The sequence below is a fragment of the Peromyscus maniculatus genome, chromosome 23, assembly GCF_049852395.1.
Source record: "Peromyscus maniculatus bairdii isolate BWxNUB_F1_BW_parent chromosome 23, HU_Pman_BW_mat_3.1, whole genome shotgun sequence".
In the NCBI taxonomy this organism is placed as follows: domain Eukaryota; kingdom Metazoa; phylum Chordata; class Mammalia; order Rodentia; family Cricetidae; genus Peromyscus; species Peromyscus maniculatus.
In genome coordinates, this window is record NC_134874.1 from 40926179 (window position 1) to 40944028 (window position 17850).

The 17850-nt window shown below is 36.9% G+C and overlaps 1 protein-coding gene across 1 annotated transcript in view; it reads right to left on the reverse strand.

Moving 5' to 3' along the window:
- Positions 1 to 1090: 1090 nt before the first annotated feature.
- Positions 1091 to 17850, reverse strand: part of LOC143270430 (cytochrome P450 3A21-like) — a 32945-nt gene continuing 16185 nt past the window's right edge. The window contains exons 5-13 of the mRNA XM_076560356.1: positions 14179 to 14292; positions 13803 to 13891; positions 13033 to 13181; positions 9131 to 9258; positions 7821 to 7887; positions 5275 to 5435; positions 3011 to 3237; positions 1152 to 1314; positions 1091 to 1102 (exon numbers count right to left, since the gene is read on the reverse strand). Coding sequence (XP_076416471.1) covers positions 1091 to 1102; positions 1152 to 1314; positions 3011 to 3237; positions 5275 to 5435; positions 7821 to 7887; positions 9131 to 9258; positions 13033 to 13181; positions 13803 to 13891; positions 14179 to 14292 — 1110 coding nt within the window. The remainder of the gene's footprint in view (positions 1103 to 1151; positions 1315 to 3010; positions 3238 to 5274; positions 5436 to 7820; positions 7888 to 9130; positions 9259 to 13032; positions 13182 to 13802; positions 13892 to 14178; positions 14293 to 17850) is intronic.

Consider the following 17850-nt stretch of genomic DNA (forward strand, 5'->3'; position numbering starts at 1 on the left):
AAAAAGAATGGAAGAAACACATCCATTTATAAGAATATAAGTGGAGGCCTGCTGGTCTAGAACTGAGTTCCTAAAGTGTTCAGACACATATGAAAAATGACCAAACAAAGGAGTCCTTCATATTCATGAATAATGATTTAATGCAGTGATTTTTGTCTGTGGCCATAAATGGCAACCACTGTGGAATGTTTAAAGACTCTCTGATGAGTAAAGGATTTTTGACATTGTGAGATGGCACAGGGATCCTAAGATGATGACCATGACACCTCTTGGAGGTAAAGCATGTACATATACATAGTTAAACTGAAACAAACTTTACAGATCTGTTCCATGATTTTAGGAGCCAGAGGGGTTGAAGCTACCAAGTTCCACAGAATCAACTACACAGAGCACATAGGAGCTCTGAAACTGAAGCGGCAATCATGGAGTCTGCATGGGTCTGTGTAGGGCCTATTACATACATGCTGTGGTTGTTTAGCTTGGAGTAGGACTCCTAATAGTGGGAGTAGGAATGTCTCTGACTCTTTTGCCTGCTCACAGGACCCTTTTCCTCTTACTGCGTTGTCTCACCCAGCCTAGATATGAGCTTTTATGCCTAGTCTCATGTTGTCTTGTTATGCCATGTTTGGTTGATACCCCTGGGAGGTCTGCTTTTTTCTCCTGGGAAATGGAAGGGCAGTGGATATGGGAGGTGGAAATGGGGCACTGGGAGGATGGGAGGAAGGATAGAGGAGGCTGTGTCAGGATGTATTTTAGGAGAGAGGAGCAAATAATAAGCATAAAATATTTTCCATCTATGTTACATACAAGCATGAAAGTGCTTTTAAAAGACTATTATTTTAAAAATATGTATTCTTGAACAAGATATATACTCAATTCAATGATATTATATATAATCATAAAAAGAATATCTTCACTGAATCTACATGATCTTAACATTTACACTTAGACACAGGCTAACTTTTCCAAAACTCAAGGGCTCAAGGGATCAATCATGGCTTTATATAGATCTTTTGACAGAGAAAACATTAATTAAAAATCAATCAATATATTCCATGTCTATGTTATATATATACATATATCCACAAGTTTATGAAAATGCCTATGAATAAAAAATAAAAACATGTCAAATAGTATATGTTCTGCCTCACCTCTGTTTCTTCACAAGTTCTCAGGGAAAAGTTCTGCAGGATTTTGATGATAGCAAGCTTCATGTTAATGAGAGCAAACCTCATGCCAATGCAGTTTCTAGGACCATATCCAAAAGGCAGGTATGTATAAGGATTGATTCTATCTTTATTCTCCTTGCTGAACCTGTTGTCACAATTGAACAAGAATACAAATAATGAAACATGAAGTGCACAAGATTGAAACATTTACAGTTTTCACCTACAGTCCTCAGCCAGAATCATAAAGGGCACTTCAGTGGGTTCACTATTGCAATAGGGTGAGTTAATTCATTATGAGATTTGGGAGTTAAAGTTCTTTCTACAACTTTACATTAAAGGAGCTCCCGAAGTAAATAAGATGATGTGTGGTTAATGCTCATTAAAATTAAATGTGTCTTTAAAGTTTAAAATATTGAGAGTGTCATGTGTTCCCAGTGTGTGAACATCACAAAGTAAAAGTGATGGACAAGTTAAAAATTGCCCTGACACTTGAGTTATGCATTTGCTCATTGGGGAAGGAGGAGATGTATGAGATGTATGTTACAAATGAAATGTTTGATTCCATTCTCTTTTCAACATCCTCTTTTTTCTTCCTGTCCTTTTTTCATTCTAATCATCCTAATATATTTCAGATTCTTCCTGCTCTTCCTCTCCAGCCTTGCATGTCCCTCATTAAGCACTTTTCATAAAAACTTTGACTGTCTCTCCCTCCTCCAAGAGTTATCAACTGAAGTGTTTTACAAGGACACATGCTGCTTCTCTACTCTGTTATCACTGAATTTTGTCTCCATCTCCTCCATTATGGGAAAAAAAACTACTAAAAGTACAGACCTATGTCCAATTAAAATTTGATTTCTCAAATAATTATTTAAATAAAAATGCTGATTCTGGAAATGTTCTAGAAGACTAATAACCATCTATTCTCTGAGAGTTATTAAGTATTAGGTAAGTTTGAGAAATAATTTTAAGCTATTTTATAGAACAGCATTAGAGTCCAGTGAAAATTGTACTGGTACATATGTGCAAGGTGAACTTGATAGAATCCTGTTGAGAAAGATTTTACACACACACACACACACACACACACACACACACACACACACACACACACACAAAAGCATGTGTCATAAGATACCATTTATAGGTTATAGAAAGTAATCAGCAATTATAAAAATAGGAGAAAACTGATGTTTCTCTAATTTCTAAATACTTATATATGCTTTGAAGTTTGTCCATGATGTCATAACATTAATGAAATATTCATTAATGTTTTGTGGTAGTTTGAATGAAAATGGCCCCATAGGCTAATAGGGAATGGCACTTTGGGGAGGTGTGGCCTTTTGTGATAAGTTGTCACTGGTGGTGGGATTTGAGGTCTCAGGATCTCAAGCCAAGCCTAGTGTCTCAATCTTCTCTCCCTGCTGCCTGCTGATCTGGATGTAGATCTCTCAGTTACTTTCCCAGCCACATGTCTGTCTGCATGCTGCCATGCTTCCCTCCATGACGATAATGGACTAAACCTCTGAACTGTAAGCCATCCCAAAAGAAATGTTTTCCTTCATAAGAGTTGCCGTGGTGAAAGTATCTCTTCACAACATTAAAAACCATGACTAAGACAGGTCTAAGTCTCTAAAACACAATTACAAAATATAGGACTGTCATTTTTTGGTCAATAAAATGTCTGTAGTTTTTACAATCATTATCAAATTGTACTACATATATTCTAAGATCAAATATACATTCAATAATATAAATTTATGTATCTGATTTCAATAAAGACATCTTAACATAAATAAAGAAGTCTGGTTCTGTGTATGTTCCCCTTCTCAGTGTCTTCATACCTTTCAGGAAAGAACTCCTCAGGATCTGACCAGTATCTTGGATCTCGGTGAAGAACATAGATAGGTATGACCACCTGTGTCCCTTTGGGAATGAACACATCATTGATTTCAGCATCTTTTTTACTGAGCCTGATAAGCCTGTTGGCAGTTGGATATAATCTCATAGTTTCATTCACCACCATGTCCAGGTATTCCATCTCTACCAGGGCTTCATAAGTGGCAGGTGCCTAGGAAAAATAAAAAAAAAAGACTTTGCTGGTTTGAGATTTAAAACTAACTTTCATATCAATCTATACAATACTATTAAGTTTTTAGAAACTCCATATTCAACCCAGATTAATGAGTGGATTTACCATTGATAAGTGCTATTGAACACAGTCCTATGTGTTGACTTACTAAAGGTCCACTGAAATGCATGGTGAAGTGAATATGGAAGAACATTCACATAAGCTTACATTTAGGCCCCAAATCTTCAGTTTTCCTTTGTACTGTTTTCCTTTTCATTAATAATGAATGGCATATCATGTCAATCTCATTTAACATAAATTAGCTGTTGAGGGTGTCAAAACTTAATACAAGGAGGCCAAAAGTCCTACCCGAAAATATATAATACGGGGAACATTAAATTCCTTTTTAAAATTCCATATCAATCCTTTCAGAGACAACTCACAGTTTTAAATCCTATGACTAAATGTAATAACACTATAGATGTTCAATTTGAAGATCAATGTCATATTCAACAGGAATAGTATATAAAATTACAGTGACTAACTTCAGTAGGACCTTTTCCCTTTGAAACTCATTGTGGTAAAATAGCCTAAAAACTGATACTAATTGAGCAAACAATTTCTATTTTAGTGAGAGGCCCATTCAGCTCCATGCTCAGTTTCTAAAAGAATCTTTCCCTTGTTACTTCATATGTCGTTCTTATAAATCTTTGACTTTCATCATCCCACATGCTAGAGTCACCTGGGAAAGAGGTCTAAATTGAAAGATTAGGGATTGCTAGATTAGATTGTTTTGTGAATATATCTAGGAAAGTTGTTTTTCTTACTATTTATTGATGTAGTATGTTCCAGCAATTTGCAGGTAGTATTGTTTCCTGACTGGATAACCATGAGCTGCATGAGAACATCTAGATAATACTAGGTCAGTGAGGGGCCAGAGAGCAGACAGCATCCTCCATAGCCCCTACTGTGCTTCTTTGACTATAAGTACCTTGGTCAGAAGAAGTGCTGTATAGAGTGACAGGCAGTCCTGCCTACAAGTTCCTGTCTTTAGTTCCTGCATTGACTCTTCTCTGTGACAGTCTGTCATGTGAAAATGTAAGCTAAAGTAAATGCTTTCCTCCCCATTTTGTTTTGGATCATGACATTTGTCACAGTGACAGAATGAAATAAGAAGAGGGGTGTGTATGAGGTCTGAAGATGCTTTGTATGTACCTCATTGACAACCCAGCCAGTCCCAGATTTCTGGTACCTCACACTGCATTGCATCCAGTTTTGGGCATACATAAGAAAATAGCATATGTGATGAATTGCTATCACATTGTGCAACACTAAAGCTAGTATAATGTAGAGGTGGACATTTTAACTTGGAAGCTGCCATGATAAGCTTTGTTTGAGTTTAATTATGTGATTAGAGAGAGGAGCAATAAAAAAGATAACCGAATTAGCCTGCCTAACCAAGATATGCAAGGCCCCATTGACAGCAATCATGCCAAAGCATTTTTAGTAATAATACAGCTGTTGGGTCCATTGTTTAAGTTCTAGGGGGATGCCTCAGTGGTTACGAGCACTTTTTTTGCTCTTGCAGAGGACCCAGGTTCAGTTCCCAGTACCCACATGGTGAGCACATTTCCTGGAAATCTAGATTTAGAGAATTGGAGATCCTCTTCTGGCTTCCTCATATTTCAGATATGCACATGGTACAGAGATATACATGCAGGCACAACACCCATTTAAGTTTAAAGAAGACACTTGACTGACACTTGCTTATCCTTAAAAATCTAAAGAGATTTTTATGCGTGTTTTTGGACTGTGTCATTGTAGTTAGAGATAGTGTTTATTACAGGGTCAGTACAGAATTACTGAGATTAGTTTTTCTCTACACATAATTTTTGCTTTGTCTTAGATTTTTCTGTGACTATTGCTCAAAGAAATAATTCTTATTGTATTTAGTATAATTTGAAAAGCAAGTGTGGAAGTAGTGTTTCTTGTTAAGGTTTGACATTTTCCCTGTGGCTCCCAGCACCATCCACTCACCTTATTGGGCAGGACTGCATCAATCTCATGCTGGAGTTTCTTCTGAACATTGGGGTGAGTTGCCAGTATATATGCAATAAATGTAAGAGTGGTGCTTGTTGTCTCATAGCCAGCAAAAATAAATGTGATTGATTGGGCCAGGATCTCCAGATCAGAAAGAGCTAAAATGAGATAAGACATTTTATGTCAATGATCAAGGCTGGTGCCTACCCAGAGTCTTCACCTGCTTTGTTCTACCATCTTTGGTGCAGGAGGATACACTGTACTTTATCTACAATGGTGTACTGCAGCAGATACGCAAGGGCAATGGTGGCACAATTCATGTGGGAGTAACCAAACAATAACTGATTTGACCTAGGATCTACTCTATGAAAAGGAACCAAGACTTGGTGCTGCTTAGATGATCTACAACCTAAGACTAGATATCCCAGGGGCCAAGGGCAAAACCAAATAATACTGATATAAAAAAAACGAAATGTAGAGATCAAATGACTCCTAGTGGTATTCTGCTATACTTGTAGAGAAGTGCCTTGCTCAGCCGTCACCAGAGAAGCTTCCTGCTGCAGCATAAGGGAACAAATGTTCAGAGCCACAACCAGATGTTAGGCAAAGAGTGAGAGCCCTTGGAACATTCAATCCTAAATGGGTTGTCTCCACCAAATTCTTCTCCTCAGAGCCCAGGGAATCCCACAGAAGAGTTGTCAAGAAGAATGTAATAGCCCATGGACTTGAGAATACCCACAATACCAAGAATACAGGGTTCACCAAATTAACATGATGAAATATCATATGAACTCACAGAGACTGAGGAAGCATGCATAAGGCCTGCACAGGTCTCTAGCAGGTCCTCTGTGTATATATTATGGCTTCTGGTTCACTGTATTTATAGATCTCTGAGTGTGCAAATGAGTGGGGTCTCTGATTCTTGTATCTTCCCTTGGACTTTTTTCTTCTGTTAATTTGTCTACTCTAATTTTGATACATTAGTTTTTTATGTTAATGCATTTTATTTTGTTCATTAAAAATGAATGAATAAATAAAAACCTGTCTGCTGGGATAAAGGTTAACAACTGAACTGTCCTTTATATGTGTTGGGAGAGGAGCATCAGTTTTTTCCAAGTGGTGTGGCACAGGGAATATCAACCACTCCAGAACAGGCCTCATGTTCAGGACTAGTTGCCCATCATATTAATGAACTCCACCGTGTGTGTGTGTGTGTGTGTGTGTGTGTGTGTGTGTGTGTGTGTGTGTATACGTGTACTTTTATTTGGTTTCAATTTGGTGTTTGGTTTTTTTTGGGGGGGTATTGTTTTATTTTATTTCCTTGGTTTTGGGTAATTTTTCCTTTTGTATTACACTTTTTTATCTTTGTATTGGGCTTTTGTTTGTGTTTGGGACTTGAAATTCACTGGGTGGAGTATTCAGGAGGCCTTTGGGGAAGAGAAGAATATGATCAAAATATATTTAAATTCAAAAATTGTTTAATAAAAAATAACCAAAAAATTGGATATTGACTTCAAATGTGGTATTAACAATGGAATTCATTAATTAAAATTTTCATTCCATACATTGTAGTACCAATGTATGGAAAGAAGCTTTACTGTGAAATATTAAGCCATTCACAGTGAGTAAAAGAATGCAGAAGAAATACATTATAAACACTGTGATTTTTCTTCTTTAATGTACTATGTTAATGTGAAAGGAAAAAGAAATCTCCACAGTCCCTTAAGCTTGTGAACATATTTCCAATGAATAAATCACAGTGAAAGTTGCTATTTGGACACTGTGCCTCCTAATTGGGTGCTCTGGAAGCAGATTTGTAAGTAGAGGTTGATTCAGTGGCCCTACCTGAGGCTGAGAATCAGCATTTGATCGATGTAGGTATCCCTCTTGAAGTGTAAAATCAATGCTCATTACAGAACTTCAGAGTTTAAAATTTTGAATCAGTATATAATTATTTCATTTCCTTCTTTCTCTCTTTCTTCCTACCCCTCCCATGCCACCTCTCCACTCACTCTCAAATTTAGGACCTCTTCTTTAATCATTTTTATTTCATATACTGATAAACAAGCAAAAATACAACCTGCCGAGTCTATTCACTTTTGTCTACTTGTACTTGTTTCTGGGTTGACCATTTAGTATTGGATAAACAATCAGGGACTCATCCCTTTGGAAGACTAATTATCTCTCCCTCAGTTATTCTGAACTACCATCTAAGGATGGGTTCTCATGACATTTTCTCCATCTGTGTTGGAAGGTCAGCTGTTGTTGTTGCAATTCAAGTCTTAGTTAGGCAGCCATGTTCATGATATTTCGTGGGTGTAACTTCCCTATCTTAGATGGAAGTTTCAATAACCTTGACATTTTCTGTATGTATATACTCCATGATTTTAGAATGTTCCTTAGGCTGCTTCATATAACATAGCCTGACTATGTCTTTTTGTAATTGAGCAGAAAGCTTTCTCTGCTTGAATGACCCCTTTACATTTCAAGAAGAGCCCTTCCCCCTGTTCATTCCCTTTAGACCCTAAATTATCCTTAGTTACGTTTATAGGACTCCATGTCTTTGGAATTCTGGGAGTTCATCATCAGCTGAAGAAAATCCATTCGATGCTGAAAGGAAACAGAAATTTCAAAAGCAGAAAATGGTTTGGCTGGTCAAAAATAAGTATGAATCAAAGAAGTTAAACTCTCATGAGGAAATGCTTTACATAAGAAGTCAGCTAATGTTGCCTGAATCACTAGTAACACAAAACACTGACCCATAGATTTGCGGGAACAAAAAGTTTATCATGAGCCCCGGTGGTGATGACACACACCTTTAATCCCATCACTTGGGAAGCAGTTGGATCTTTGAGTTTGAGTACAGCCTGATCTATAAAATGAGTTCCAGGAAAGTCGGGGCTACTCAGAGAAAACCTGTCATGAAAAATTTGAAAAAAAATAAGTCTAACAACATGTCTCATGGCTTTCTCTCATTGTAAGCATCTGTAGCTGCTGAGGACAGACTTGTGGATGGATAGTTGTGAGTTTCTTCTCCTTTCTTAGGCACTTGTTTAGAAATAAGTCCTACACGTCAATATAACATTCCCTTGACATAATGTTTATGAATATTTCATATTCATCAACTGCTGTTTCTGGAAGTCATTGCTAGGTTTTGTGTGATTGTCAGTAGACCTGAGGGTTTCTATTGCTGTGAAGAGACACCGAGACTATTGCACTCTTATGAAGGGAAACATTTAACTCTGGTGGATTGCTTAAAGTTCAGAGATTGAGTCCATTATTGTCATGTCAGAAACAAAGCAGCATATAGGCAACATGGTACTAGAGTGGTAGCTGAGAGTTCTTACATCTTGACAGGCACCTTGAAGTGGTCTGAGACACTGGGTATGGCTTGAGCATATATGAAACCACAAAGCCTGCCTCCACTGTGACACACTTCCTCCAACAAGGCAAATCTATTCCAAAAAAAGCCACAACTCCTAATAGTGACACTCCCTTTGTGAGGCATTTTCTCTCAAACAACCACACTTAACAAATGCTCTGAACCTCAGAATACTAGGAAGTAAGCCATGGCACCTCCTCAGACATAATACTGACTCCCTGACAGTCTTCTATTAGCATTTTTTTCTGCCAACATTCTTATCCTTAGTCCAGAATATAACATCTATTAAGAAAAACTGTATTATGTAAGTGAAAATCTCAATGCTCATAGATACTGCTAAAGTTCTAGGTATGATACAACTCAAATTGAAAAGACCAAATCCATTAAGTATCCGAAGAGGGCTTTCTACAAGCAATGTTTATCTTTTGACATCATTGACTTATAATTACAATAAATTGTGTCATATTTTACCTCTTGGGTATTTTCAAGCCGATCTTTTTTGGTCCTTTCTATGAATTTTTTAAAAAATGATGTAGCATCACTTGGACAGAGGCAGATGTTTAGTTTGTTATATATTCTGGAAAGGAATGGAAAGAGTACTGTAGAGAAAGAAAAATAACATGATGAAAATGCAAATTGAAGCTTCTGACAGTTATTTTATTCACTGAAAAAAATTTTAATAATTTAACTAAATATCAAAACAACATTAATAACTGTGGTAGAAATGAATATAATTATAAAATATAGAAAGTATATCACACCAAAAAATAGTTGAATTCTAAATAAAAACATTTCACTCCAGAAAGATTCAGTGTGGAATTTTATTATGATATATTTAACAGATAATACTTACCAGTTTTACATAGGCATTGCCAAAACTTAGAAAACTAGGGGAAAGTGTAGAATTGAATCTGGAAGCTTCTACTGCCCCATTATTAAAATCAAAATAAAACTTGGGAAGGAAACCTGTGTAGAAATGTGACTTAAGGCTACCAAAGGGATTTTACAAGCAAAACTCTTACCAACTGAAGGCAGAAACATGAAAAGAATTCTGTTGTATGCTACCCACTGAGCTACAACACAGAATAAAACCAAATCATACAAGCAAGCAGAGATGGAGTATTTTGAGGAAATTCAGGGAAAAGACAACATCCTTTCCTACTTAATGTTCTCAGAAAATTGGGAACAGCAGTGATTTCCCTAACTTTATGAGAATTGTCAATGGAAACTAAGGGCTAAAATAGGAATTGAGGGAATAAGTCTTCTCCATCATGCTTGGAAAAAGGCAATAATAGGTTGTTCATGCTATCATTACTTCTACCCAGTGACTAGAACCAAAAAACAGGTGCATATATGTCATTCATGGTAGAACATTAATACACAAAACATGTATGAAAATAAATCGTAAACATGTGCTCTGGAGGCTGAGTCAGAGAAACACAAGTTTGAAAGCCGACTTGATTAGGAGACAGAATGTGTTTAAAAATTAAGAAAAATTGCAGTGTTGGTCATGAAAGCCATAGCCTTATATATACTAGCCAGGTATCATCCCAAGCCTCTGGCTTGAGGAAGCATCTTGATTGAATGCTGGGTAGGGCAAGAATTAAAATTTTCCACCCTGTATTGATCTACAGCAGGGATTAAAAATATTCCTCAACACTCTTGACAAAGTCATGTCCCTTTTCTTTGGTGTTCTCATAAATAATGCAAAAAACAAGGCCAATGATTAGCAAGAAAACATTATTTACAAAATTGGCAAGATATAAATAATCATGGTCCAACACCTGCACACTGGTCCTTCTGCCCATATCACAATCATGGGGAATGGTCCAGGAAGAACTTGATGCTGAAACTCAATATGAAGTTGGGGAGGACAATACAGAGGGTCTCCCAGTAATGAGATAACTGGACATCAAGTTGTATTATTCAATAGCTAAACTCCATTGTCATTTTCCCCTACATCTATTCCTTATTTATAGAATACCCAAGGATAATGTAGGAAGGCATCCCTGTTTCTAAATTTTCAAATCTTTTGTAATTTCATATTTTTGGAAATGTTTTCATACATTCTTTCTTCCATCTTAGTAACAAAGACTTTCTTGGTTTAAAGGAACTCCGTGACTCAGTTTCTTGAAAGATTGGCCTGCTCTACATGATATGACTGCACAATCTATCCTCTCTTTTTTCTAATTTATCTTTAACCCAAACTCCAAAATCTTCCTGCATCCCACATTTTTTTTTTACTCTACTATGATATTTTTGCTGCTCCACTCTGTCCCACTTATCAACATTCTATTAATAACGAGTACTACTGTAACTTATTTTTCCCCTTTATTCATACATATACCCACAATAGCTAACATGTCAGAGTAGAGAAAATGGAGTCTACTTTCCCCCCTAAAATAGTTGGCACTAAAAGGATGACTAATGACTGTTTTTAAATCAACTGCTACTCTATTTTCATAGAGAGTTTGCTAACTGTTGATAATTATTGTTGCAAACACTGATCAACTACCAGAGAATCACTGGGAGAAGATCTTGGAACCCTGAATATAAGCCTAACGGAAGAAAACAACACCTCAAACCTAGTACAGCCCAGGCTTTCCTGAAAAACTGAAAAAACTCCAACTGTAGGGAGAAAGGTGACAAAAATTAAAAAAAAATAACAAAACGTAACCATTGATGTAACCACAGATGGGAATTTCTTAGTTGTAAAGCATAAGTAACATGAAAAACTACATCAATTATCCTTCAATCACTGAGTAACCACCCATAAAGGTAAGGTACAAAACACAGGTTAAGAAATCAAAGTGACTCTAGGACCTAGGCACTGGCACACAACCAGTCCCCTGTAATCCCTACACATTGCTGCTCCAGTGCTAGACATCAGGGAAGACTACTATTGGCAGGATCTCCCACCAAAACCCCCATCTGACCCTGCAATCTATAAGACACATGCCCTACCTCAAAAATATCCATCCCCCTGTGACCCCATTGGCTTCCTGAGACACAAAATCTGCCAGCTCTCATTGGACCAAGAAGTGAGTGACTCTTCTCCCACCCAGAGCCCTGCCTCCAGGACCTAGGCCCCAGGACACAAGCAGTCCCTGGGAACCCCCTACTCATTGCTGCCCAAGTGCTGCCCAGGTGCTGCCCAGCAGGGAAGACTCTTGAGGACAGGTTACCCCACTAAACTTCCCATTGAGCTCTGCAATCTACAAGTCTCATGCCCTACTCCAAACCTACCCCCACCCCTGCAACCCCAGTGGCTTCCTGAGACACAGAATCCACCAGCTCTCATTGGACTGTTCAGAATGACATCTGCACAATAAAGTCTAATTGCATTACATAATGTAAAGATCAGTTTGACTGAAGGAAAATAAAAACATAGTCAATAGGCTAGAGAAAAAAACGATGCTGAGAAACCTGTTAAGAATAGAGGGTAAAAACAATGCCACACAGTAGAAAATCAGTATCATGCCAGGAATACATGCGTGACTTTCAATAAGAAGTCTGAATATTAACAGCCTATATTCCTTTATCTAAGGACACAACCTTTAATCTCAGCACTCAACAGCTAGAGGCAGGCAGATCACTGTAAGATTCAGACAAGTCTTATCTATACAGCCAGTTCTAGACCAGCTAGGAATACATGGAACTCGTCTTTTAATAAATAAGTAGGTAAATAATACAGAGACTAGCATATTTGCTTATCAATCATGTTTTTTCCTGACCCAAGAATTGTTACCAACCACCAAATATCAACACAGGAAACAAGCGTGCATCGTTATTCTAATATCAAACTAAAGGTAGTCACAAGGATGTAGAAGATTGCTTTATACCCTTTAAAAAATCTATCCATCCACAAGGTTCTGCAACTCTAAATGTGTATGCATCGATATGTGCACTCACTTTCATAAAAATGCTAATAGACATGTCACAGAATGAATTCTGCATGTAATAGTGAGTGACCTCTATACCCACTCTTAAAATAAATATATTATCCATAATAAAATAAAGAGAAACATTGGAAGTGCATAACATTTATTTAACTTTGATTCAAGTTTCATTCCAGAGATGGAGGAATGATTCAATATATGTAAATGTATAAATATAAATCATGACATCAATGGCTCAAAGACAGAAATCACATAATCATCTCATACCTATCAAAATATACAAAAGTATGTGGCAATGATGGATAACACCATGTCCTATGAAAATTCAAAGGGGAATAAAATAATTAGATCATAGAAGAGTGAATGCAAGATGGGGAAGATAATAATTGTGTATGGATATGCTATAGGGAACCTCTTTACATTGTATGGTAATTAAACTAAGATCTTAATGTAGTTGAAAAATAGACTATATACCTGTAGAGAAAGCCCATGGGTTGAAAAAGTCAAATAGAAAAACCTTTCTGGCGTTTTTCACAAAGAGATCCTGGGGGTTGTTGAGGGAATCCACCTTCACTCCAAATAAGGCACCAGTGATCACATCCATGCTGTAGGCCCCAAAGACTCTGAGGAGAGAAGCAGGTGAGTTAATGTGTTACTCATACAACAATCTCTGAGCTATATGACCATTGGTCTGCAGTATAATCAACAAAGCCTGAGTTTACTATTGTAGTGTCTTCAGAAATCAACACGATTTTACTACCCACACCATTTTCAGAACCTTTCCCCCCTTCTGTTGGATGAAAAAGGTAGAAGAAATTTGTCTCTTGCTGATATTTTTCTAAGACACTTAGCATATCCTGAAGATTTAGATTGTTGAAAATTACAGCTATAATACGCTTGTCAAACTAATGACCTCTTATGTGGCACATATATTGTCCTCACACATTTCTTAATCCCCATATCTGCACCATTTCTAAATTTTCTTCTTTCATTCTAAACTACATAACTTGTCTTCTAAAATACACAAGATGACAATAGGTAACCTAATTTTGTCTCAGGTACCCAAGGAAGAGACTCTCACAGGGAGAGGTTTTGGGAGGCATTCCTTACTGAGTGGTTCACAGAAGGATAACTTCATGACTCTCCCGTACTCTTGCTCTGGAATAATTTATCTATTTATCAGGCAAAGGGAGGTTCACAGATGGAGTACAGAGTCCCCAGCGAATGCATGCATCACTACTCACTTGTTCATGTTGACACTCTTGCCCTTCTCTACTTCCCGATTCATGGTTTTCACCAGGGCGTCTCCATATTCTTGGATGATGTGGAACATCTAAGCACAAAACACAACACAGTCTCATGGTAAATGGCAACATCTGAGTCCCCAAATAACAAGTCTTTTGAATTTATAAAAAGATCATCATATTTTTAAAATTACTACACAAGACAAAATAACAACAAAACAAAACAAAAACCCAACACAACAGTGAAACAAAACAAAGACCAATCTTAGTAATGTAATGCTCAAAGGAACATCTCTTTAAAGAGTGTGATATTATTTCTACCACCCCTCTGATAAAATCTACTCCATTTACAATAAAAAATTATTCACAAACTTACCTCCTTCAGTTTTCCACTGCTAAAGACTGGTGTCATCAATGATCGGATTCTTTTCCATTCTTCATTCTCAGAAGTTGTTATACCTTTTTTCATAAATCCAAGTGGACCAAAAAACTACAATACCAAGAAAAATTTTGCCCTGGATTAGATTGGTTATCTTAATAGTTACAAAACCTGCATAAAGTAGACAACATTCTTTAACAGTTACTAACCCTCTTCTAGGTGGCAGGTTTCATGCTAGTCCCTCAACAGCAGTTTCTCAAACTAGGGCTGAGGCAATGGCTCCGTGGTCTACACCAATTACTCCTTTTGCAGAGATTCTGGTTCAATTCTCAGCAGCTACATTAGGTGGTTCACAACTGTAAGTAACTCCAGTTCTGGGTGTCTGATGCCCTCTTCTGCTCTCTGTGAGTACTTGCACACATGCAGTGCACATACATACATTCAGGCACACATATGTGATAAATAATATATGTAAAATGCTTCAAAGTTAAAGTACGGATACATATACCACCTGTGTGGGATAAAGTTGTTATAGTACAATCTTCCTTTCAATGTGAATCCCTCTGTAGAAAAAAAAATGCCTTTTTTTGTGAAAAGACATGTAGAAAACTAAAAGTATTCTCTAAGTCAGTACAGAAAAAGTTGATTTCTTAGTTAGATTTCTATTGATGTGACAAAGACCATGGAAAAAAGCAACTTCTGATGTAGAAGGTTTATTAATATTACAACTCTCAGGCCATAGTCTGTCACTGAGAGAAGTCAAGGAAGGAACTCAAGGCAGGACCCTGAAGGCAGGAACTGAAGTAGAAGCTTTGGAGGAATACCCGTTCTGTCTTTATCACCATGGTTTCTTCAGCCTGCTTTCAAATACAACCCAGGACTACCTGCCCAGTGGTGGCATCAACCACAGTGAGTTGAACACAGTCACTAACGAAGAAAATGCCCCACAGCCTCTCTACAAGTAAGTTGTTGGAGGCATTTCTCAGCTGAGGTTTCTCTTCCTAACTATGCCTAGATTTGTTTCATGTTGGCAAAATGCAACCAGAACAATAGGTTACATATAGGAGGTCTATATTAGCAAATTTTCCTTAGACCAGATTTGCACATACAAGTATCTTCAGGTTGAGACATTTTGAAGAGATGTGACATGAAACATTAATTATTAAATAGTCATAAATACCAAAGAAATGGGTACTATTAGGCAAAGCATTAACTAAATATCATGTAAATATCTCTCCTTGATTGTTTATTTTGAAATATAGGTAAAGGAGCACTATAATTCTCTTTCCTCCTTGGAAATTTTCTTCCACCATATGCTCCTGTATTTGATTCTAACTTGGAATATTTCAATAGTTCTTGATGATATAAATACATGTCAATAATGAGAGGGAAACCTCATACATATGATAAAAACTACATCAAACAAAACCTTCATCCAGTACCTCCCTTTGTAAGGAAACACTGATTTTCCCATTAAGAAAAGATTTTAAAAGAATAGTTCTCAGCTTTTACTGCATCCTAACCCAGTGTCTAGCTATTGCAATGAGAGGCAAAAGATAAACTAAAAGGCACTCATATTTCATTGGAAGTGGAAATATTTACATATAGATATGTTATTAACTACATGAAACAAATAAAGACTATACACAAAAAATTAAGGAAATTGAAAGTGACAGAATACCTATAATCACTCACACCCAAGGCCTAAGAAACATTGTGGAAGACATAGTTTAAAGAATCCTAGAGCCAGAGGAGTTCCATGAAGGTCTTGACTCTGGGCATGACATGGGTATGACTCCATGGACTCACAGTTGCTTTGGTTATCCCTACTAGACCTCTAGAACATCAATCCAGTTTTACAAATCCAGCACAGACAAGAAAGAAGCTCGTGATGTCACTCACTATCTGTGGAGCTAATAATATTTGCAAGGTCATTTTTCCACGTATATCTGGATCACATCTGCACTAAAAATGTGCAGTATCTGCAGAGCCCAGTAGAGGACATCAGATCCAATGGGACTGGACTTAGTGTTGAGTTTCAGGTACCACGTGGCTACTGGGAATTGAACCCTGGTCTTCTGTAATAGCGGTTAGGTTTCTTGAGGCCTGAGCCATCTCTCTATAGGCAGTATTGTAAAACTGATAGAAGCATGTTATAGGCCAAAATGCAGAAACAACTGTTGTTGCTACAAAATGGAGTGTGATGCTAACCTTATTGCCCTCTAGATTCTTATGTTTATATCCTCAGATTACTGCTGTCAGTGTTTGTCTTAGAAGTTTCGTTTTACCATGGCCACAGATTAATATAGCAATTTATAACTAGACAATGTAAAAAAAAGTGACTTCAGAATGATCACTCCTAAATGTGACATCTAAATCACCCACTCAAAGGTTCAGGGAAGATTGAAAAGGGGAGAGGAGCAGAAGAAATATAAGGTCTGGCCTGCAGAAGAGGCTCACTAGTTAAGAACATATACTCTTCTTGACAAGGACCTGAGTTCAGTTTCCAGAACCCCTGTCAGGTAGGGCAATTGCCTGTGCATCTAGAACTAGGGAATCCAACACCCTGTTTTGGTTTCATGGGTACTTTACTCATATTCACAAACACATACACATATTTAAATAAACACAAATAAAGCTTCTTATGCATTTAAGAACAACAGGAAGGGTAGAGACATATAGAAAGTTCCCTTGTGTTTGAAATATCATTGCAGTTCCAGAATTGTGATTATTGGCCCAAGTTCATTCACAAGATAACACCCATCAACATTCGACCATGGAGAAGGGAAGGGTTCATGAGGTTCTGTCTCTCCCTTAGGATTTATAGGTAAGTAGTGGCAACCAGAGAAGGGAGAACCATTTAGAGTGATAGGGTCTCTACTTTTCTGCAAATATTTTTCCAATGTATGTTCTCTTGTAATCAACACTTAACATATTCACTAGAGTCACCCATTTTTTAAAGACATTAGAGCAGAAGGAAAATAATTTAGAAAAGAAAGAGGAATAGTAAGAATTGGAAAGAGACAAGATTAGGTAATAGGAGGTGAATATAAGCAAAAAAAATTATATATATATATATATGATTTTATATATATATGTATATATGTGTGTATTATATGTCCATATGTTATCATGTATTGCATTTATTGCAATAATATCATACGTTATAATACACACATATATGAAATAATGAAGATATAAAATAAGAATTACTATCATTACTCATGTGCATATATGCACACACTGATGCACATGCACACACCTAATTTTAAAATTAAAAAGAATTAGCATAAAAATAAACAAACAAATAAATAAATGGTTAAAATATTCAGCACAGTGATGCTGTGTGTTTAAGTTCAGCACAGAGGATGGAGAGGCATTTAGATGTCTGGGAGGTCAACATCATCCTGGAACACATATTGAGTTCCAATATTGCAGAGAAGATACTTTTGAGACAGTGTTTGAAAACAAATCAGCATGCCTTCATTATACAAGATCTAGAGAGAGTAGGAATGAAAGAAATATACATCAAATAAAATATATAATAAACATCAAAATAATAAATGCTCTGTATTACAAACCCACAGCCAACATTATCCTCAATGGAGAAATACTCAAGCAATACCATTAAAATAAATTAAAATCAAGAATGAGACGGAGCTGTGCACT